The sequence below is a fragment of the Diabrotica undecimpunctata genome, chromosome 9 (genome assembly GCF_040954645.1).
Source record: "Diabrotica undecimpunctata isolate CICGRU chromosome 9, icDiaUnde3, whole genome shotgun sequence".
NCBI classification, from domain to species: Eukaryota; Metazoa; Arthropoda; class Insecta; order Coleoptera; family Chrysomelidae; genus Diabrotica; species Diabrotica undecimpunctata.
In genome coordinates this window covers 35,434,287-35,457,913 of record NC_092811.1, presented here as the reverse complement: position 1 = coordinate 35,457,913, position 23,627 = coordinate 35,434,287, and the positions used below count along the sequence as shown (strand labels likewise).

The window sequence follows — 23,627 nt, the reverse complement described above, 5'->3', positions numbered from 1 at the left end:
AAAAGTTTGCTAAAAGACACAGATCTAAAACTCACAACTCCGTTTACTACGTCCAGAATTCCCCCGTGGACCAAAAAGCTACCTACTGTCCTTACCAGCTTGAACCGATACAAAAAAGAAGAAACGCCCAGAACTCTCTTGGTGCAAGCATTTAAGGAACTTATACAGACACAGCGTTATGACAAAATTCTCTACACAGATGCCTCCAAAGAAAAACAGGCCGTCGGTTGTGCTGTCAGTACCTCAAATACAACAGTAGCATCATATCGGCTTTCTCCCAGATGCAGTATACACACAGCCGAACTGTATGGAATACTCAAGGCATTAGACTCGCCCATTGCTAATGAGAAATCATTAGCAATATGCACCGATTCTCTCTCCGCCATTGACTCAATCAGAAATATATACTCCATACATCCCATTGTACAGTGCATCCACAGTATCTGCCAAGAGCAGTCAAAGAATGGTGTTTCAGTAACTATCATCTGGATACCATCCCATGTTGGTATCAATGGAAATGAGAACGCTGATCATGCAGCAAAACTGGCCTGCTCCTTAGAAAATATGGAAAACATACAACTTCACCAAGACCTAAAGGCCAGTATCAAGAACAACGTACTAAGCACTTGGCAAACACACTGGAATGTGCAAAATACTAAACTACGCACAATTCAACCAACTGTTACCTCCATCACCATGCCACAAATGAGCAGAAAAGACAATATTATTATCAGATGGCTCAGAATAGGTCACACTCGTCTTACTCATGGATATCTGATGTCGTCTGAAAACCATCCTCGCTGTGAACATTGTAATGAGTCCTTAACCGTCCAGCACATATTACTAGAATGCGTCCACTACAAACCTCAAAGAGACTACTACAACTTTCAAAATAATTTAAGTGATCTACTTGGTTCTACAAACATGTACAGTGCCATAATTCGTTTCCTAAAAGACTGTCACCTTTACTACTTAGTGTAATTATATTAAGATGTTATTAATGTATCCTAACTTGTATATAAACAGATTGTATATGTATGTAAACATAAACATATTGTAATAAACTTGTACCAGTGTCAATGGCCCATAGTTGCCGAGACACTTTAATTTAAAATAAAAAAAAAAAAAAAAAAAAATATCCCAAGTTTCTACTGATTACTGTGCTATTTACTGCATTTATATCATCAGTAAAGGCAAGAACAGTCTTTGCTCCCCAGGTGACTAGGTCAGCTAGTCAGCTCGGACAGTGGATCTTCCGGTCTTAGTTCACAGTTTACGCAAAAAGCATTTGATGGTTTACCTTCTATTTTAAATTGTGCATAGAAGTTATTTAAATATATTCGCCCTACCGTAGCCAGTTTCTTAGGTGTCCTCATTTCAACCATTGCGTTCCATAGTTTCAGACCGTTAATTGAATCATAACATTGTGTAAATTTATAAAATATGGTGTACGTTTTGATGATGTCTTTCTTATGCTTTTAACCGGAAGGTCTGATCCATTTTTGATGTTTAAACCGTAAGTCCTGACCCTAAATCGAATCGTTTTATATGATTCTAATTGAAAGCGCTGATCCTAAAGCCAATCGCTTCTCATTATTTTAAACTTAAGTCTATTTAAGTGTGATAACAAGTCTTTATTATTCATTTATTAATAACAACATTTACTAATGATATTTCTCAATTTTCAGAAAAGATGCCCATTATTGACAAGATCTTTGGAATGCTCGAATGCAATTACAACAGAAATCCTGACGTAAGTTTTAAATATAACGTTTATCAGTAAAATAGTAACAGATAAACAAGAAACAATATTTTGAAAGATGATTTGGCCAATAGAAAAAATGCCTGTTTAAAGAGTAATTTCGGTAATCATGCTCTAATTACATTTCTTTGTAAGTTTATATCTTGGGTCACAGCAATATTAATCCCCTTTACATAAGCGCATAAGCGACTCACAATATGTCTTCTTTAGTCTTCTTTTTTACTTCTTTTAGGAATTTTCAACTCAACAATTCTTAGTATGGAGTGATTAGATTACATGAAAACAGTAATAAAAAATTATTGCTCTGTTAGACTGACTTTCTATATATTCTTGTAAATACACTTGAGGTTTTTGATTAGTTTTCTTTCAAATACTTATGCATCCAATTCATTTATTATTAAAAGCGCTTGTACTATGCACCATGCAACTAAATCAAACCTTTCCGTATAGTATACTTGCCGATTTTCTAAAACATTCTTCAATAGGCGTGTGAAATTCAGGAGTTCGTATTTGTAGCCTATTTCTCGCTATTGTTTTTATGGCATGTCCTAGGTGAGTCAAGTATGAAGAACTTCAGATAGAAGACACAATGTGCTGATAACATTTTTATAGTTTTGCTATCGTGAATTTAAACCAGAACCACATTTTTCCATTTAAAAATAATACAGTTTTTATATGCTCCATTTTTGTATATTTTATATGATAAAATACATTTGTTTTTATTTCAGTTCTTCACCTTCATGTAAGGCCACAAATGGTTAAAGAAACACATCTGGTGCTTTCAAACGTTAGGAAAAAATTAATATATTTTAAATATACATTTAAAAAATTGTATGTTTTTTATTTTATATTTACCTTTAAATATTTATTATTTCGAAATTCACTATGGCTGTCTGCCTATAAGGATATGTCTATAAGGTTTGATAACAATATTGCTTAAGTTTGTAGTTCAAGAGTTCAGATGAAGAAATAAACAATTTTTGTAGTTTAGTTATACTAATGAGAAGTGTTAAAAACATGTGATCTGCTATTCTATACGAGAAACGAAGATCATATTGGGAGAGTAGAAATCATAATTATCAAAAGACTAGTTAACCAAGTTATTGCGCAAAAGTTTCTCAAATAGTTCACAAAATGGAAGTCAGAATAGATGGACAACTTACAGAACCTATAGAAATAGGCAGCAGAATAAGACAAGGGGATTCATTGAGCGGTAATTCATCTTCAATTTGATCATGGATTAAAGCATCAAAAACAAAGGAAGAGGATAAGGAATAGGAAACAAAGAAATCAAAATACTCTGTTATGCAGTCGACGCAATATTGATAGCCCAAGATAAAGATAGTCTGCAAAGACTGGTCCACAGATTTAACATAAGATCAAAAGAATTTAATATGACAATTTCATCTCAGAAAACTAAAACGATAGTAGTTAACAAAGAACCAACCAGATGTAAAATAGAAATTGATGGCATCAGTATTGAACAAGTAATGGAAATAAGATACCTAGGAATTACACTGTCTAGCTATGGAGACTTGGACAAAGAAGTGTGAGATCAAGTACAAAAATCAAATAGACTGTGTAACGGGATTTAATTAAGCATCCAGAAATCAGATCTAAGTAACCCAATTCAGTTTAAAAATTTAAAATCCTTTTAATAACATTATTCATTGCTTATTGCTCAATGGGATTGTTTGTTTATGACATTGAAAATATGAACTACGAAATTTGCAATGTAATCAAAAGCTTATTTAATAATGTGTACAAATTATATTAGAAAAACATGAATGTATAAACAAACGCACGTGAGTTAAATACCCGGAAAATAACGGGAGTAGATTATTAAGAATTAAGAGTTAACAGTCGAAGCTACTGTTGTCATCCATCAACTGGGTACTCTCTCTCTCTCTTATTGTACTAAGAGAACCAATAAAGTAATTATGAGTATCCAGTGAGTTCGAGTTAATCAAACTCATGGAGGGGGTAAACTACCCCTAGAGTTCCACTATTGATGGAAGCAATCTAATTAACGTTATTATAACTGGCAGGATGCCTTAATAACACTATATGGCGAAACAGACACAGTAACACTGAGATGAAGTCAAGAATATATAAAGCCAGTGTAAGACCAATAATGACATATGCCCCAGAAACAAGGCTTTGCAAATAAAACCAGATCGTCGGCATATAGTCTTCTCTTAACTAGCGGGGAGCAGTGATCCAGTATATCATTGATAACAACGAGAAAGAGGGTTGGGCTCATAACTGGCCCCTGAGGTGTTCCGTTTTCCTGATTTTTTTTTGTTGAAGTGGAATTATCGACGCGAACACAGAAAGCTCTTGACGAAAGTTTTCTATGAATATTAGCATATTACCCCTGATTCCCCATTTGTGTAACTTTGATATAATACTAAACCTCCAAACCGTGTCGTACGCCTTGATGATATCGAAGAATACCAATTTTAATAGGGTAGTGGTCACTTCGGTATAGGTACGGGATAACGTCCCATTCTAGTGTTGGAGATAACATTGGATCACAAAACGATATATCAATGGCTGACTGATCCATTTTCAGAGAGGATGACGGGCCCGGACATACTTAAATCCGAGGTAGAAGAAGCAATAAAACGGATGAAAAGCAGGAAAGCTGTAGGGCCTGATAATATCAAAGCTGAATTTTTAAAACTCTTGGAGGAAGAAGGAATAAATTGGATCACGGCTGTCTTCAATAAAATATACAATACAGGAATCATCCCTGATAAATGGCTAGAATCAGATTTCATAGCGATACCTAAAAAACAGGGGGCTAAAAAGTGCGAAGAATATCGAACAATCAGCCTAATGAGCCACATGTTGAAACTGTTTCTTAGAGTCATCCATGGAAGAATTTATAAGAAGTGCGAGGAACAAATATCGGACAGACAGTTCGGCTTTATTAACGCAGTGAGTACCAGAGAGGCACTTTTCGGAGTACAGGTACTGATTCAAAGATACAGGGACGTTAACTGCGACGTCTACGCGTGCTTGATCGACTACGAAAAGGCATTTGACAGAGTTCAACATCAAAAGATGATAAACATTTTAAAAAAAGCAGACCTGGATGACAAAGACCTCAGAATAATTTCAGAACTATACTGGAATCAGACCGCATACATGAAAATTAACGGAGAAGAAACAGATCACATAAAAATACTACGTGGAGTTAGACAGGGATGTATCCTATCGCCGTTGATATTTAATATGTACTCAGAGAAAATTTTTAACGAGGCTCTTTACGGAATAGACGAAGGTATCCTTCTAAATGGTGAAAGAGTAAACAATGTTAGATATGCCGACGACACCATGGTGATAGCAGATAGTTTAGAGGGACTTCAGAGGCTAATGGACAGAATAAACGAGTACAGTCAACAGTACGAACTAAAAATTAATACCCACAAAACGAAACAAATGATTATCAGCAAGAAGAATATAAATGGGGCTCATCTATACATTAATGGGACGCAGATAGAGCGAGTAAAACAGTATTGCTACCTGGGAACTATTATAAACGAACAGTGGAGCAATGTACAGGAAATAAAGTGCCGCATAGGAAAGGCAAGAACGGTCTTTAACAAAATGAGCGCCATCTTTAAAAGTCACAACATATCCCTAGATACAAAAATGAGACATTTGAGATGCTATGTTTTCTCTGTGTTGTTGTACGGGGCGGAGGCAAAGACGCCTACAGACACCACTATTAAAAAACTTGAAGCATTTGAGATGTGGCTTTATAGAAGAATGCTGAGAATATCATGGACAGCAAGGATCACGAACAAGGAAGTTCTAGAAAAAATGAAGAAGGAACCAGAGATTGTGTTTACGATCAAACGCATAAAATTGCAATATCTGGGACACGTTATGAGAAATCAGCACCGCTACTCCCTGCTGCAGTCTATATTGCAAGGTAAAGTCAAAGGTAAGCGAGGACCCGGTAGAAGGAGAATATCATGGCTGCGGAATTTAAGAACATGGTTTGAGAAAACCTTAACGGAGCTGTTTCGAGCCGCAGCGAGCAAGGTCATGATTGCCAATATGATTTCCAACATACGAAACGGATAGGAACCAGAAGAAGAAGACTGACTACTCGTTTGGATGCTAAACCTGGTGGGTCTACCATCGTTTAACAGATTTAGATTTTGTGAGGTCATACTATATCACACTATCTTACCTTTAGCATTAGTTTTTGTTGAACCCCATAATATAGGATTGTGTGAGTTAAAACCGCCTAAAATAATACGAGGGCGTGGAATTTGTTGCAGTAGGTAATCAAAATCTTCTTGGTCTATAGTTTGATTTGGAGGTAAATATATGTAGCAAATATTGATTGTTCGTTCCATGTTTACTGTAACCGCTACTGCTTCCAAGTTATGTGTGTGTTAATCAGGAGGTCCCTGACCCGGGGAACTAGTACCTGTTTAGAGTCCCTTGTCCATGGTTACGGATGAAGACCACAACGGCAATCACGGCGGAGAAGGATACCTTCGGTACGACGAGAAATCTAAAAAGCGGATAAACAAAGGATGTCAATGGCATAAGAATACGGAAGGCAATGGGAAACCACCGTATTAAAGGTCCCCAAGGATATCCCAAGAAAGAGACAAGGATGGAAAAGACATTGCAAGCTACGGCCCCTAGTCCGTGGCAGGCTTTAAGTGGCCAAGGGGTGCTAAGAATCTCCGCGAAGAAAACAATGCTAGGAACCACCCGAAAGTGGGAAAAACCTCAAAACTAAAACTGGGTACTTGGAACGTTAAAAGTACACCGCCGGTAAACTAGACAACATAATACAAGAAATGAAACGATGCGACCTAGACTATGTGTACTAAAGAAAAAGCGACACTAAATTACTCAGGAAATAACCTACCCCATTAATATAACGGAGTTGGATTTCTAGTTAACACAGCCTCAAACAAATCAGTAAGGAACTTCATGGCATACTCAGATAGGGCATCACTAGTACAAGTCCAAGCCGATCCTGTTGACCTTAACATTATACAAATCTATGCACCAACCTTGGAAAAGCCTGAAAACGAAGTAAAACAATTGTACAGAAAGATTAAGGAGTTAATGAAACTGATCAAGAAGAACCAGACACTTATAATCATGGGAGATTTCAATGCAAATATAGGGCGAGGACGCTTAGAAAATCGAAACGAGAGAGGGGATATGCTAATATAGTTATGTCAAGAAGAAAAATTATTCAATACCTGGTACAAACTGCCACATCGGAGACTTTACACCTGGCAGTCTCCACAACATACGCATGATAAAGTCGAAAGAAATCAAATTGATTTTTTATTGATTAATCAAAGATACAGAAATGGATTGCAAGGAGTAAAAACGTACCCTGGAACAGATATCGGATCTGATTTCAATCCTGTAGTAGGAAAATTGAAAATTAAGCTTAAGAAAATTAAAAGAAAATCCATGTAAACAACCCAACGTTAAACTAAAAGTCACAGAAAAATTAAATGAGGCAATAGCAGATATCACGGCAAGATCTTAACAACCGGCCAGTATAGAACACAAATGGAATTGTATTAAAAAAGCTATCGTAACCACCACCACGTCTCTGATCGCTTCCCAAAGTACAAAAAGAAAAATTGGATGTCTGACAAAATATTATCAATGATGAACGACCGCAGATCATTTAAAAACAAAGACCGAACCAAACATCAGCAGTTTAACCGACAAATACGAAAAGAGTGTCGCAAAGCTAAAGAACAGTGGCTGCTAGACAGGTGTGCAGAAATGGAGGAATTGGAAGAAAAACATGACCACTTTAACATACATAAACTCGTTAAAGAAGTGACAAGTCATACAAACCCTTGCAGTTTTAACAGTATTGTAAAGGGCAACAAATTAATTACTGATCCCAAGGGTCTACTTCAACATTGGAGAAACTACACACAGTAACTATACTCAGACAACACTAGAAGAAACTCTGAAAGTGAATATAAAAGTGAACCATCCCCCAAAATATTGAAGTCAGAAGTTGTAAGGGCAATCAAACAGAGCAAATGGGGAAAAGCACCAGGCCTAGACGACATATACATAGAGGTTGTAACAATGTTGAGTGAAGAGAATATAGACGCCTCTTTATATATTTTTAATGACATTTATGGGTCCGGTCAAATACCATAGGATTGGCTTCAATCAACCTTTATACCATTCCTAAAAAGGCCAAACGCTAATAGTTGCCACAGCTTATTGAGCCAGGCCCTAAAACTCTTCTTAAATATAATTCACAAAAAAATATACAACAGATGTAAAAGAGACATTAGCCCCACACAGTTCGGTTTCAGACAAGGATTTGACACAAGAGAAGCAGTTTATAGTTTAACTGTCCGACTTCAGAAATGCAGAGATCAGCAAAAATATGTCTTTCCTATGATTTATAGATTACCAGAAAGCGTTCAATTGTGTTAATCATTCAGAATTAGTAAAATTGCTCCAGGAACGTTTGATAGATGAGGATGACCTTAAAATCATAAAGAACCTTTATATGAATCAAGTGGCATCTGTGAGAGTAGGACTGAAATCTACATCTTATTTCTCAATCGAAAAAGGTGTATGACAGGGTTGTGTTCTGTCACCCCTCCTTTTTAATCTTTACTCTGAAACGATTTTCGATAGAGCCTTAAGTGACACTGAAGATGGAATCAAAATTATTGGACAGATTATTAGTAATCTCCGCTATGCTGATGATACAGTCATACTAGCTGATAGCCAAGAAGCGCTACAACGACTAAAAGATAGAATAAACACTGAAGGAGAACGACTAGGCTTGAAGATTAATATAGACAAGACGAAGGTAATGGTGATTAGCAGAACACGAAATATGCAATTAAATATAAGAGTAAACAATAAGAACATCCAAAAGGTCCCCAAGGTCAGATATCTCGGTAGTTGGATAACTGAAGATCTAGATCCAGATATAGAGATGCATAGCAGGATTGAGCAAGCCAGAACAGCATTTACTAATATCAGAACCTTGCTAAGCAACAGCAGCCTTAACTTAACGCTTCAATATCGCTTTGTAAAATGTTACATTGATTCCATACATATGGCGTAGAAAACTGGAGCATACAGGCCAATGTGATGAACCGATTGGAGGCCTTTGAAATGTGGGTATTTAGAAGACTACTTAAAATTCCCTGGACAGATCACACGACAAATGTCGAAGTATTAAATCGAATTGGCAGAGAACAAGAATTGCTGCCAATAATAAAAAGAAGAAAAACTGCTTATCTGGGTCATATATTTCGAAATTCCAAGTACCGGTTCTTAAAGCTTATTATGGAAGGGAAGATAGAAGGAAAACGGGGCATCGGAAGAAAGAAATACTTATGGCTTAAAAACATAAGGGATTGAACAAACCTGGATGCCCATGCACTCTTTAGAGCCACACAAGACCGAGAGGAGTATGCCAGAATTGTCGCCAACATCCACTAATTGGATAGGGCACCATAATAAGAAGAATATTTTTTATCGACGTAAATAGCAACCCTGCAACCAGCTATCTCAGCGTTTTGCCTGTATTTAAAAAAGTTTGTGTATTTTTAAAACTTAAATGCATGGTCAAAATCTTTAAAGTTTGTCTCTTGTAAACAATGTATCAATGTTATGATTTCAGAGATAGTATGCTTTAGCATTTCGAAGTGGCTGTAGAAACCGTTTATGTTCCATTGTAGTATGGACGCCATTGCTTCTATTTATTATGTACTTTACGCTGAATCGAAAGAGGTATCGCATTCTTCTTCTAGAAATACCTTTATTGTTACCGGGTCCATTTTTAGTTGTTTCATAATTTTACGTATTATTCTCGTGCTTTCGTTTTTCAGACTTCGGTTGGTGTAATAAGGGTGAATTTTAGATAATAGTTTTAAAAACTCATGAACGTTCTCCGTATATGTTTTAACTAAGCTTAACAGATCTTTGTTTCCTTTAACATTTTCAAAGAAATCGACGATATGGTTAAAAGTGAGTTTACGATTCTTCTTCGAATATTCTCATAGTTGGTTCCAGTAACGGCAATATTTCATTGGATTGTATCTAATGTGTTTTGGCCACGCGTGATTCTTCTTAAGTAATAATTTTTGTTTTCTTCTTTCTCTGGGTAGTTGGTACCGAAAATGTAACTTCAGTTTGTAATGACGGAGGAGGTGTTATTATGTCTGTAATATTGGTGCTCTAAAATCAACACCGATTACATCAATGGAAGCCCAGACCGATATTGAACAATGCCGCAGAGAGCAACACGCGTTAACCTTCTGGGAAAGGCAAAGACGAATACTTTCACAAAAATGGGACGAATAACAAACCACTCCGCTTACAGTAGCAAACCAAATCATGGAAAAATACCACATTGTCCTGTCGGAAGCCGCCCCCTTCCCAGCGCAAACCACACTGGCCCGCTGTCTACCAAACACAGAATTACTGCTAAAAAACCATAACGACCCGAAGCACTTATCGTCAGACTTTGCCCTAAGGAAAGCCGCCCTAGAGACGATACACACCAAGTACCCACCACATGAGTGGCTCCACATCTACTGCGATGGATCCTCGATGCCGGACTCGGGAAGAACAGGAGCAGGATATGTCTCAACGTTCTTCAAAGGCTCTATAGCTGTGGGTGCCCCTCTCACCAACTACGACGGCGAAATTGCTGCTATACACGAAGCTGCAAAAAATCTTGAGAATTTCCAACACATCCAAAAAGTTGCCTTCTTCATCGACTGCCAAGCCGTAATCCTCGCCCTGTCGATAAATCGATACACCAACTGTGTCAAAACAATATCTTGCCGCGTCCAACTATCGAACTTGATGGAAAAAGGGTGGCTGATTACTCAACAATGGATCCCTAGTCATGTCGGCGTTGAAGGAAATGAAGCGGCGAATGAACTTGCAAAAGAAGGCACTACTCTTCCACAGCCCCCTAGCTTCCAATCGTACACATCAGCAAAGTCCACCATTAGAAGAGGAATCAAAGCAAAGATAAAAGAGCAGCAAATACAAGCCGGTGCTGGAAAATCTTGGGCCCACCTAATAGAGTCACCAATCCCCCGCAACTTGCCGAGACCCATTAGTGTAGCCGTGTTCAGAACAACTACGGGGCATGACTACCTGGCCTCCCATCTACATCGCATCGGCGTCCGCGAAAATGACACCTGTCCACTATGTGATTAGCCCCAGATGGATGCTGCTCACCTTCCAGAGTACCCAGCCCTGAAAACAGACCCACCCAAGGAGGATGAAGATAGCCTACGAGAAACGGCTCGTCTATACTGGTCAGCGCGCCACCAAATGGCTAACATGCCAAGGGTGGACGTTGGCTAGTAAGTAAGTAAGTAGTATTTCTGTAATATTGCGTTTGGAACTTGTTTTATGAACATTTTCTGATTCCATTATTTTTTGGGTAGGCAAAGAAATATCTGTGGTTAGTTATTTATCTATATTATTATTATTATATTGTGTATTTGGTGCTATGTTATGGGTTGTTAGAGGTTGGGAAAGTGAAGATTTGTTATTTATTTGGAGGGCTGTCATGGTAGGGATTTCATTTCGACTAGTAGGGATATTGACATTGTTTGCAAGCTCTTGACTTAATGTAGTTAAGGAATTGTTTGAGAAAAGGCCGGTTTAATTACATTTTAAACATAGCTGGTTTTCATGAGACAAAAAATACGATATGATAATTTATCATGAGTCTAGGACCGTATTGTCGGGAGGTGAGATATAAATGTAGCGTCGAAAACTAAGAATGTGTTTGTACTAAGGGTTGGTTGCCCCGATTATAAGAAAATTTAAAGAAGCTACCAAGTTATAGCCTTGTTCTATGAGTTCTTGTTCTATACAATCATGTGGAATAGATGTGGAGTAGGTAATAATAAGCGGCAACTTGGAGTAATAAATCGTCGATTTTGAATTTGTTCTGAATTTAGTGTAATTATTCCATTATCAATGTTTCTGAATTCATCGACCTGGATATAAAGTATTCCTTTAGTTTAATTCCATTAAGGAAGTTGAAAACTATAGCTTGATTTTTATATAGGAATTTCGGTTGGCTAAGACCTCTTGAGTAACTATGTTGTTGATTATTAGAGTTGGTGTCAGTAATAATAGATGAATTATTTTGCAGTTCCGACCCCCTCAGGTCGGACCTGCCTTAAAGCAGATCGAACCGATAAGAGGCACGACAATATTGAACCGATAATAAACCTGTCTTTTGTTTTTATTTTTCACTTTTTAGTAGATTGTTTATTTGTAAGTTTATTTGTCTATGTAAATTTATTAATATACAAGGTGATAAATTATAATCACAATCTGACAGCAGTGTTTTCCATAAAACTCAATTATCATTTCTCAGAATTTAGTGACTATAATTTTGATACTATAATATAGTAAGATGCTAACATATTATACTAAAGACTTCTTTAATAAAGTTTAATATTAAAAAAATTAATACAATGTAAAATAAGTTAATAATCAAGGGCACATATAAGAGCAACTCCTCTCTTTATCCAGTGTGATTGGGGTTTTCTGCTTGGTATTTCAATAGTTAAGACATAATTAGTGGAATGGCCAGTGGTTGAAAGGACACCAGCTCGGGTTAGGGTTTTGTATACTGGACATTGATATACGCTAGAAGGAAGCTCGTGATTTTCTTCAGGTTTAAGCCAAACTACTGGCATCTCTAAAAAGCCAAATATATTAATTAGATGAATGTGTTTTTGAAATAAACAGAAGAACAAAAATTCAAACAATATTTCATTGTTATGATCATGATCAATAGCGCTCATATCGAATGAATTATGGCCAGTAGCAGCTTTAGCATAACCCCGTTGAGCCGTCGATCTCAACAAAAATGCTTTAAATAACAGATAAGACTATATTTCACTTTTGAAAGTATAATGGATAGTGAATTAAAGCGTAAATGTTGTAACATTGATGGGAGTAATAGACACAGTAGAAAGAATAAGAAATTAAATGGAGGTAGAGTTCTAATATTCATTAATAACAAGTTTCAATCTTAGTTTATTTTTATTTTTGAATATTGCATAGAAGAGCTTTATATTTTGCGCCAGGTCCACGATAGGGAACTGAATGTTATAAAGGCGAGTGATCCTCTATTGAACTCAAGTCTGCTTGCCCACGAATGTTGTTTAACAATCTCAAATATATTCAATTCGTCAAGACTAGCTTCTAAGGAATTTTTTTATGACTTTAAAAATGACAATTACACTGAACTTTTTGGGCTTGGCTCACAATGATAGTAATGTTTTAACTAATATGTTCTATGAAATTCTTTCACTAGGAATTTTCTACTTTATACCTCTGAAGAGATACGGAATATCAACTTTTCCTAAATAGTGTTTCCAAGTACTTAGAATTTTGACATGTGAGGATGTGAGCAAAGGTATGCTCAATTATTGCACATGAAATATTGACTAGATGCCAATTAAAGTAAATTTTTTCTTCTCAAAACAAAATGCAAAGGTTTGTCTGGTATATGCTTTAATTAAAATGTTCAGGTACCGATGCTCAGTTGAAAGACAATTTTAAATCATTTTGGAAATATGTTAATGATAGACGTTCTAGTCATAGTTTACCAAATTCTATGTTTTACAGGGATCAGTCTGCTTCTAATGTGCCAGAATTTACTAATTTGTTCAAGGACTTCTTTCAAACTGTCTATATCCCTGGGGTTAATACCCTTAATATTCCCAATCATCATCATCATCATCAGTAGCTCGACAACCCTTTCTGGGTCCTGGCTTGTTCTAGGATTTTCCGCCATTCTGTTCTGTTCCTTGCTTTTTGTTTTTCCAGTTGGTAATCTTAAGTGTTTTCAGATCTTGTTCCACTTGTTTCATGTATCTAAGTTTGGGTCTTCCCTTTGACCTTCTTCCTATTGGTGTTTGCCTCATAATATGTTTTGGTGTTTCAGTCTCCAACATTCGTTCGACATGGCCCATCCAGCGCAGACGTCCGATCTTTATGGATGTTATGATCTCGGGTTCGTTGTATGCTGTGTATAGTTCAAAGTTATATCTTCTGCGCCATATGTCATTTTCCTTTACACCCTTATATATGTGTATAAGGATTTTTCGTTCAAATGTGCCTAATAGGTTTTCATCGCTTTTCGACATTGTCCATGTCTCTGATCCATATACAAGGACCGGTTTTATCAGGGTCTTGTATATTTTGCATTTGGTTTTTCTTGTGATTTTGTTAGATCTTAGATGTTTAATTAGTCCATTATATGTTTTATTAGCGATATACCCATGCCTCCTCTGAGGAGGCATGGGTACAAGAGAGGCATTATTTGCGTTGACGGTACTCTTGCAGAAATGTCGGGAATATAACAAGAGTGCATATGTATGCTTCATAGACTTTAGGAAGGCCTTTGACCGAGTGCAGCATATGAAATTAATAGATGAATTAAAAAACATCAATTTAGACAAAAAAGACATTGAGTTTATTAAGGCTATATACTGGAACCAGAAAGCAGTAGTAAAGGTGAACGATATAGAAACAAATAATATACCGATTGCGAGAGGGGTTAGGCAAGGATGCGTCTTGTCTCCGACGCTTTTCAACGTGTACTCACAGGTCATATTCAGAAAAGCCTTATGGGAAAGAAAAGAGGAAATAAGAATTGGTGGAGAAATCATAAACACCATGAGATTTGCAGATGACACGGTAATTATGGCTGAGAGTATAGAAGAACTACAAACTTTACTAGATGCAATAAATAGTGAATGCATTCAAATGGGACTTGACATCAACACAGATAAGACCAAATTTATGATAGTATCAAGGAGTCCAATAAATAATGAACAACTAACTCTTGGTGGACAGCAAATAGAGAGAGTGACAAAATATAAATATCTGGGAGCTTACATCAACACAGAATTAGATCCAGACCAAGAGATCGGGGTACGAATAGAAATGGCAAGGGCAGCGTTCTTAAAATTCAAACAATTGTTCTGTGACAAAAATCTGAATATTGCGCTGAGACTGAGGTTTGTTGAATGTTACGTCTGGTCGCAACTATTGTACGGGGTAAAAACATGGACACTAAAAGCGCAAATAGTTAAAAAGATTGAAGCCTTTGAACTTTGGATATACCGGAGAATGTTGAGAATTCCATGGACTGCCAGGGTCACCAATGAGGAAGTGCTGAGAAGGATGGGTAGAGACAAAAAATTGTTGAGAACGATAAAAGTACGCAAGACTGCATACCTTGGACACATACTAAGAAATAATAAATATAGTCTTCTGCAGGTCATCATGCAGGGTAGAGTCGATGGCAAAAAGGGAATAGGTAGAAAGAGGAAGTCATGGGTGCGAAATATTCGAGACTGGACAAACATGACTGTAGACGAATTATTCCACGTTGCAAAAGACAGAGAAGCTTTTAAAAATGTGGTCGCCAACCTCCGTTAATGGGGACGGCATAGGAAGAAGAAGATTAGCGATATGTGTTTTTCTCTTAACTTCTTCACTGACATTGTTATCTGCGGTAACTAGTGAACCTAGGTATGTAAAATTTTTCACGCTTTTGATGTTATAGTCTCCTATTGTATTCAGATTCCCAATATCCCCATCAATAATAGTGTTGGCACAAATTATAATGTCTCTGAAATCACTCTCATTGATATTGTTGATCGTAGGGAGAAAATCCCAACAGAAAATCCTGGTCCTCCTGATAGGAGCTTGGGAGGTAGGGTCTAGTCCTCTTCACCTGTAAAAAAACCCACCGCAAACAATTCTAAAATCCAGCCTCAGAACATGGACGGGAAAAAACGAAGATGACGTAGCTAACGAACATGGATTTGAATATAAATACATGAACTATCCGAAGAACCAAGTCAGACGAAGTCATAGCTCAAGTAAAAAAATAAAATCAGATATCACAGTTCTTACCGAAACAAAGCAAAAGGCCAAGGCAGCGAAGACACAGGAGGTTTTATACACATTTATAGTGTAGAGAAAGATAAGAGAGCACAAGCAGGGCTATCAATATTGATAAAAAAACTTGACAAAAAATGATCTCGAGATCATTGGAATATATGCGCTATCAGAAAGTGTATCAAAAATAGATAAACAAATATTCTATGAAACCTTACCAGAACTAAACTTATTGAAAATATAAATAGCCACAAAGAAATTGTACTGTTGGAATATTTTAATGCTTGGACAGGAAAAAAAAAACAAATGGTAAAGTCGTAGGTAAATACGGAGATGCAAAAATAAATAAAAATGTGGAACATTTGATCCAATTCTACGAACAGCACTCTCTGAAAATCCTAAACGGATTCTACCATCATAAAAATATACATAAGTACACAATCTTAAATCCTATCTGGAGTTACAGCATACAACTTTAGGAAACTGCATCAAACTTCAACATTGAAATCATAGAAAGATTCCAGTCAAAAGTTAGACGGATTGTTGCAAATGCTCCATGGTATGTAACATATAATATTAGCAGACAAAAATCTTCAAATACCAAAGGTAAAAGAAAAAATTAGTGACTTCGGTTAAAAATATAAAGAAGGATTAACGAAACTACAAGAAGAATATACCAAGGCTGGCCTAGATATTAACCTCGCGAAAACAGAGTACCTATCTACAAGTGAAGAAGACATAGAAGATCTACAGATTGATGACAACGTAACAATCAAAGGAAAGGATAAATTCAAATACCTGGGGTTTATAATCACGAAAAAGGCAACAACAGAGGAAGAAATTACACAAAGATTAGGACAAACAAGAACAGCAATCCGACAACTTAACTCAGTATGGTGGGATAGACACCTAAATATGAAGACAAAAACGCAGATTTATAAAACATTAGTGCGAAGTATTATGACATACGGGGCTGAAAATTGGATCATAAACAAGAAAAACAGCAGTAAGATAGTAGCAACAGCGATGGAATGCCTGCGAAGATGCTGCAGAGTAACAAGAATGGATAGGAGAAGTAATGACGAAATAAAGCAAAGAACATCAATAGAAACAGACATACTAACATATATACAACAAAAAAGATTAAAGTGGTATGGACATGTAAGAAGAACTAGCGACAGCAGATGGATAAAGAGAATAACCGAATGGAGCCCCATAGGAAGGAGGAAAAGAGGACGACCCCGAAAATCCTGGAGGAACGAAGTAGACGACGCCATGAGTAAGAGAGGCCTAAACGATGGAGAATCGAACAACAGAGAGAGATGGAAACGGTTGAGCGAGGGAAGGCAGTGAATACTGTAGAATCCCTAAATATATATATATATATATTAACAAAACATCCCAACATATTAGCGAGAAACCTAATAAGATAACCAGTTAGGCGCAGGCTTAGATGGAATACACCAGTGATCTACCAGCAAGATTTTAAATAATGCATCCTAGTTCCCAGAGACAAACAACTTTATTCTTATATGAAATATACAGGGTGTTTCAAAAAAAGGTAACACTTCGCTAGGATAGGTTAAAAACGGAAAAATAATTGGGGTTTGCTTCGTAAACATTTTCTGTAACTTTCAAGATAAACGACGTTGAAAAAACAAAGACTTACATATCTTTTACGATATTGCCGCAATTACTGGCAACATTGTAATGAACCTGTTATACGAATATTTTTTGGAAGCTGATACATGCCGTAAATTTGTTTTTATTTCTATGAGAGTCAGATATAAAAACAAATTCATGGGATGTATCAGCTTGCAAAACATATTCGTATAAAATTTCAGTACCATGTAGTTTCGGCAAAATCGCAAAAAATGCGTAATTTTTTTTTTCAACGTCATTTACCTTGAAAGTTAAAAACATATTTTACTAAGCAAATCACAACTATTTTTCAATTTTTTACCTAACTTAACGGTGTTACCTTTTTTTGAAACACTCTGTATATAAAGAAAATGGTTAAAGAATAATTTTCTACAATACAACTACTTCAGTAATCACATTTACTTATTGTAATCTTTACAGATTGTAAATAAATTGGGAAGTCAAAATAAAAAAAAAATAGGATAAGGTAGTTGGGGGTAAAAACACGCACGGGGCAAAAGAACGCACCTCATTTAAATTTGCCGCGAATGTCCAGTTTGAACCAATTTTAGTTACAATCGTTTGGCAACAGTGTGCCATATGTGTTGTCCAAGTTTAAAGCTGATTCAAGGCGTTGTTTACAAACTATGGGGTAAACATCATTTTTTACTATTACACTGTAATATTGGCATAACAAAATTAATTTGTGATAAAATCAAATTTTCATTTTTCGTTGAATTAGTTTATTCGGGTGTTTTCTTGGCTTGATTGTGGGTTATTATGTTAAGAGTTTTTGATTGAGGTTAGGTCCTTAAAGTCCTAACAGATGATTTTGACAGTGTTGTCGAATGGGGCAAAAATACGCGAGAGTCATGGGGTAAAACTACGAATGTGTATTTTTGCCTCATTATCATAAATTAATTTTTTAACTACCAATTTCTGAATTAAATATTCAATTCATCTAAATCTTGGTTTTTCTTTTCCAGAAACTACAAAAGAAAATCAGAGCGCAAGCCTTTGACAGAAGGTATTTTGTGCGAAGCTCGTGAACTTATTAATAATGGCGTTTCTATACGTCATACAGCAAAAGTACTGGGATTTTATAAAGCGACACTACGGCAAAGGTTAAAAAAAAGGAAATGGTGCCCAGTCTTTAGGCAGATTTAAAACAGTTCTCACCAAGATCCAAGAAAACAAAATAGTTCAGCATTGCAAAGAACTCGACAAATGATTTTATGGAATGACGCTGAAGTCATTGCATTTTTTAATTTACTCTTATTGTGTAAGAAACCGTATTGAACATCCATTTTCACCTGTAAATCGGCTGGTTGGGACTTTACTAGATCTTTCATGAAAAGGAACCGACTATCTTTACGAGTTCCACGAAAAATAAGTATTGCTAGAACCATGGGCTTTATTAGAGTGCAACTAGCTCAGTATTTTGAAATTTTAGAGAGCACTATAAAAAATATAAGTTACTTCCCAACCGTATCTACAAAGTCGATGAAACGGGCATTCAGACAGTTCCAAACCATCTGCCCAAACATGTTGCCCCAGTTGGAAAGAAAGATGTAGCAAAAGCTGTAGCTGCCAAGCAAAGACAAACAATTACGGCTGTTTGCTGTATGAGTGCAACTGGTCACCATGTTCCTCCATTTTTCTTATTTGCTCGAAAACGAATGAATCTTCTTCTAATCAAAGACGGACCCACTTGCAATGGTTACATGAACACTCCCACGTTTATCAAGTACCTGGACCATTTTAAAAACCACCACATAGCAGCCATAAGACAGCCACTTGATCGGGCATTTTTCAAACCATTAAAAGCTTATTATGAGAGCGTCGCTGACAGCTAGACCAGTTCCCATCCAGGACAGGTTCTCTCCATTTACCATGTGGCTGGTCTCTTTTCCATAGCATTTGCAAAAACTGCTACTATAGATATAGCAAAAGAGGGCTTTCGGTCTACAGGACTCTATCCACTAGATCAAAATATTTTTTCGGACGTAGATTTTATGCCAGCGGAAGTAACAGAGCAAAATTTAGGTGAAGATTTAGACGATGACGGTAATGTTTTTATCCACTTTCAGCAAGAAGAAGAAGAACTTGTTACTGATGCTCTAGAGCCCCAGCCTTCATCAAAATCGGAAGTCAGAATTTCTGTACCTGGTCCTTCAAATATTGAAAAAGAAACTGTTGCTGACACGAAAGAGCCCCAGCCGTTATCAAAATCAGAACAGTCAGTAATTTTACCTTCAGACATTATTCCCTTCCCAAAAATTAAGATGAGGAAACGAACCAGGAAATGTTTGAAGGCAACCCTACTAACACGACACCTAATAGGGAGCGACTTTTAGAAGAACAAGAAGAAAAGCAGGAAGCAGAAAAAGAGAAGGAGAGGAAAGCATTACTAAAGAATCAAAAGATCAAATCTAAAGTGCTAAAGTTCGTGCTGCCAAAAGGAAAGTTTTCGACGAATCATCATCTGATGAATCAGTAGCACTCTCCTATCAAGAAAGTATTGATTCTTGTGACATTCATTTTTCCGATAACGATGAAGAGCAAGACATTGATGTTGTACCAAATATTTTACCTGATGATTTTGTCGTAGTGAAGGTTTTTGGAGAAAAATCATACAGATTATTTGTCGCCAAAGTCTGCCAAGTAAATGATGATGATTATGAAGGCGTATTTTTTAAGCGACTGCTCACAACTTTTCGTTTTCGTCAGACAACGGAAGATGCCTCTTTTTCGAAAGGACGATATTGTTTTAAAGCTTTCAAAGCCAATAAAAACCAGCTTTTTCAGATTTTCAGATTCAGGAAGATTCTCTGACGACCTCGCCAAATACAGTTCTTTTTTAGATTAATGTTTTGTATTTTACGTTTGGTTTTTTTCAATAAAGATTGGTTTCTTTTAAATTCCTACCATCTCTTTTATTTGAGGTTTTATAAATTTTAGTTTTGGGGCAAAAATACGCACTTGCGTACTACTGTCCCATTTGTACGGGCAAAAGTACGCAAATGAAGATTTTTTAAAAACTTTTTTTTCATTTATTAGTGAACTTATAGAACTACTGTCGATACCTAAAATGGAAAAACAATATGTATGCTCTCGCGTAATAACATTCGAAAATTTCTAATCTTTTATAATTTCTGAAGACGACAGGAGAAAACGAAACTGCGTGTTTTTGTCTCCAACTACCCTAATGTGTAACACAAAAAGTTCAATCACATTTTAGATAAATGTCTAAAAAATCTATGAAATATGGTAAAACGCTATGAAGTATGGTAAGGTAAAAAAATTAAAAACAATAAATTACACATTTTTTTGTAAAAAACTGCAGAATGAGAACACATCGATAGTTAATTTAAATAAAAAATGTAGTTTTTTACTAGAAGTAAAAATATACTACAATTTTACTATAAAAAATATATAGTAAAAACATTATCCATTGGTGTTTAAAATTCATCTTTCTCTTAATTTTTTGTTTGTTTGATCCTTTTTTTGGTGTAATTTTAAAGTTTTTTTTATGTAAAGATTATTCATATATTATTTCATCATTTATAATACCAAATTGTACTTAGCCTATTTTTAATACCATAAAAGCAGGTCAGGACTTCAACCAAAATCTACATACCTGTATACAGCTCTTTAGGATTAGATTCATCTAGAATATCAATATTGGCATTCCATTTTGCCCCTTCGAGGTATAAACCATAAATTGAACAACCATCTTTTGGTCTCTTCTTCGGAAACTGGTCCAATATCTAAATTATTAAGAAACGATTAATATTTGATACTTTTTTGCATAAATTTATTTTCAGTCTTTATTATCTGACAATTAATTAAATTATTATTATCTCGCTGTATATCTTCGATTACTATTATATGAGTCACCTAGTATCAAAATCGCCAAAATGCCATTTTTCCAGTTTTTAGATATAAACTCCCTTAAATTCTTATTAATACATATCGACTGGCAGTAACGTTCAGTATAATAATAGCCAAAATTTTGACTAAAAAACATTTTGCCGAAAGTTTGCCTTTCGTTTCAAAATAACCTATGTTTTGTGAGATTTCCGTATAAAAAAAAAACCAATGTTAAAAACAGCCAATCAAGAGACTTTCTTTTATTCACGTGTCCTGAATATCATAAACAAGAAACATGGCCGATTCACCTTAATTAGTGCTTCGTTATTTACACATTTTTAGCATTCAATAGCACATTAATCAAAATTTAAGAACTTTTAAGTTAATACAAAAAAATGGATATTTCACCCGTGCCAGTAACACCAACCTAATGCCGAAAAATAATTAGATAACCTGAAAAATGGAAATGTAATATTAAGAAATGTCTCAGGTAAGGGTACTATTTGTAATAAAGGCATTGTACACTAATGGTTTAAACCTCTATTTGAATTTAAAATCCCTTGTTTTAGATCCTCCAATTTTTCAGGAGATTTGAAAACAGTTTTGTTTCTATTTCAGATACATAGAAAAGTACCAAAACAACCGCAGTGCCAGCAGAAATCAACAGCTTTTGAGTGCAGAAAATTGAAACTAAGGAAACTTGCAGAAGTCAACAAACGATTCTACTCCAATTTAACAAAGATTGCACAAGATGCATTTATATTAAATATTATTGAAATACAGGATGTAAAAAGACGACGTAAGCAGCAATAATTGAAGGAAGGGAGGTCCAAGAGAAAGGACAATAATGTGCCTATTAAAAGAAGGGGTGGATACAGAAAGGCAGTATTTCAAGTATTTGTATAGCCAATATAAGTTTTTTAGTATATTACCTCAAATGCGAAATTGATGGTATCTATGGAGACAACATATTTTCTCGCATAATTCTGTAATGTTCCTGTAAGAAACGCTTGAGGGAAATAGAAACCAGATATCCAAAATACAGGTGGTATTCCTTCGCGATTCCATTTATTTAGAAACTCTATTCTGGCCTTCAAATCAGCAACCCATGCGCCTAAAAGTAACAATTATCAATTAAAAGCAAGAAAAATTACTTTCAAATCATGTTAAAAATTTGAATTTTATTGGGAACCATCACTGTATCGGTCGAGCATATTAAAATCTGAAAAGTTTGTGTTGACAATAATTATTATTTGATCTAAGAGATTAAATATTTTCGATAAGAATGCTGCTCAAAGAAACAATGTACAGCCTCGGAACCGGATTAATACTAAAAAGATAGCCACAGCAAGAAATAAGGACAAGAAAAATATATCTAAAACCTAGATAAGACTTACTACTTGGAATATCAGATCGCCCAACTCAAGGGACCAAGAAATAACCCAAGTGTTAAAAGAGAAAGAAATAGACATTTTTGGTCTACAGAAAACAAAAAAAAGTAAAGGAGCAGTCAAAATTAGGTGAATACATACTAATCTACAGTGGAGTAGCAAAAGAAAACAGGACCAAAGAAGGTGTAGCCTTACTAAAACACCAAAGGTACCAAAATCACATCAAAGAGTGTCAATACATATCAGAAAGGATTGTAACAGTAAAGATAAGAATGGAGAAGAAAGACCTGGACATCATCGGAGTATATGGTTCAGAAAATAATAAGCGTCTAATAAAAGAGATGAACGAACTATGAAAAACGAAACACATTCAGGAGGAAACATTAGTAGACTACTTTTGATCCCTATTTGCTAAAGGTGACGATAATGAACCACCAACACCAGAGGTGACGACAAACGAAGAAATAAATATAGAGGAGGAAGAGGTAAAGAAAGCATTAAGGAAATTATAAAATAGAAAATCACCAGGAAAGGACAGAATAACGAATGAACTACTCAAGAACAGAGGACTAGATCTAACCAAACAATTATTAAAACTAATTAAAAAAATAATAGAACAAAACAAAATTCCTCAAGAATGGAAATCAAGCATCCCAATACCTCTCTTTAAAAAGGGAGGCAAATCGGACCCGGAAAATTACAGAGAAATTAATTTAATAAACACTATACAAATTATAACACTAGCAGAACAATGTTTTAGGTCGGAAGATCACGACTGACGTTATATTTATAATGAAGTAAGTACAAGAGAAATGATTAGAATACAACAAACCGGAATATCTATGTTTCGTGGACCTTATAAAGGCATTGTACACTAATTGTACACAAGAGACATACCTCCAGGGATAATCAAAACGATCAAAAATATCTACCAAAACAACACAATAAAAGTAAAAGTAAAAGAAGAACTAACCGACCCTATTAAAGCTAGCAATGGATAAGAC

At 35.7% G+C, this 23,627-nt stretch overlaps 2 protein-coding genes across 2 annotated transcripts in view; one reads left to right on the top strand and one right to left on the bottom strand.

Moving 5' to 3' along the window:
* The window catches only part of LOC140449378 (uncharacterized), a 35,162-nt gene extending 32,570 nt beyond the window's left edge, over nt 1–2,592 (top strand). The window contains exons 5-6 of the mRNA XM_072542528.1: nt 1,689–1,753; nt 2,491–2,592. Of these exons, the coding sequence (XP_072398629.1) occupies nt 1,689–1,753; nt 2,491–2,508 (83 nt within the window). The 3' untranslated portion in view covers nt 2,509–2,592. The remainder of the gene's footprint in view (nt 1–1,688; nt 1,754–2,490) is intronic.
* A 9,659-nt stretch (nt 2,593–12,251) lies between these two features.
* Nucleotides 12,252–23,627, bottom strand: part of LOC140449818 (dynein axonemal heavy chain 1-like) — a 1,063,244-nt gene continuing 1,051,868 nt past the window's right edge. The window contains exons 59-61 of the mRNA XM_072543176.1: nt 22,165–22,346; nt 21,000–21,129; nt 12,252–12,497 (exon numbers count right to left, since the gene is read on the bottom strand). Coding sequence (XP_072399277.1) covers nt 12,283–12,497; nt 21,000–21,129; nt 22,165–22,346 — 527 coding nt within the window. The 3' untranslated portion in view covers nt 12,252–12,282. The remainder of the gene's footprint in view (nt 12,498–20,999; nt 21,130–22,164; nt 22,347–23,627) is intronic.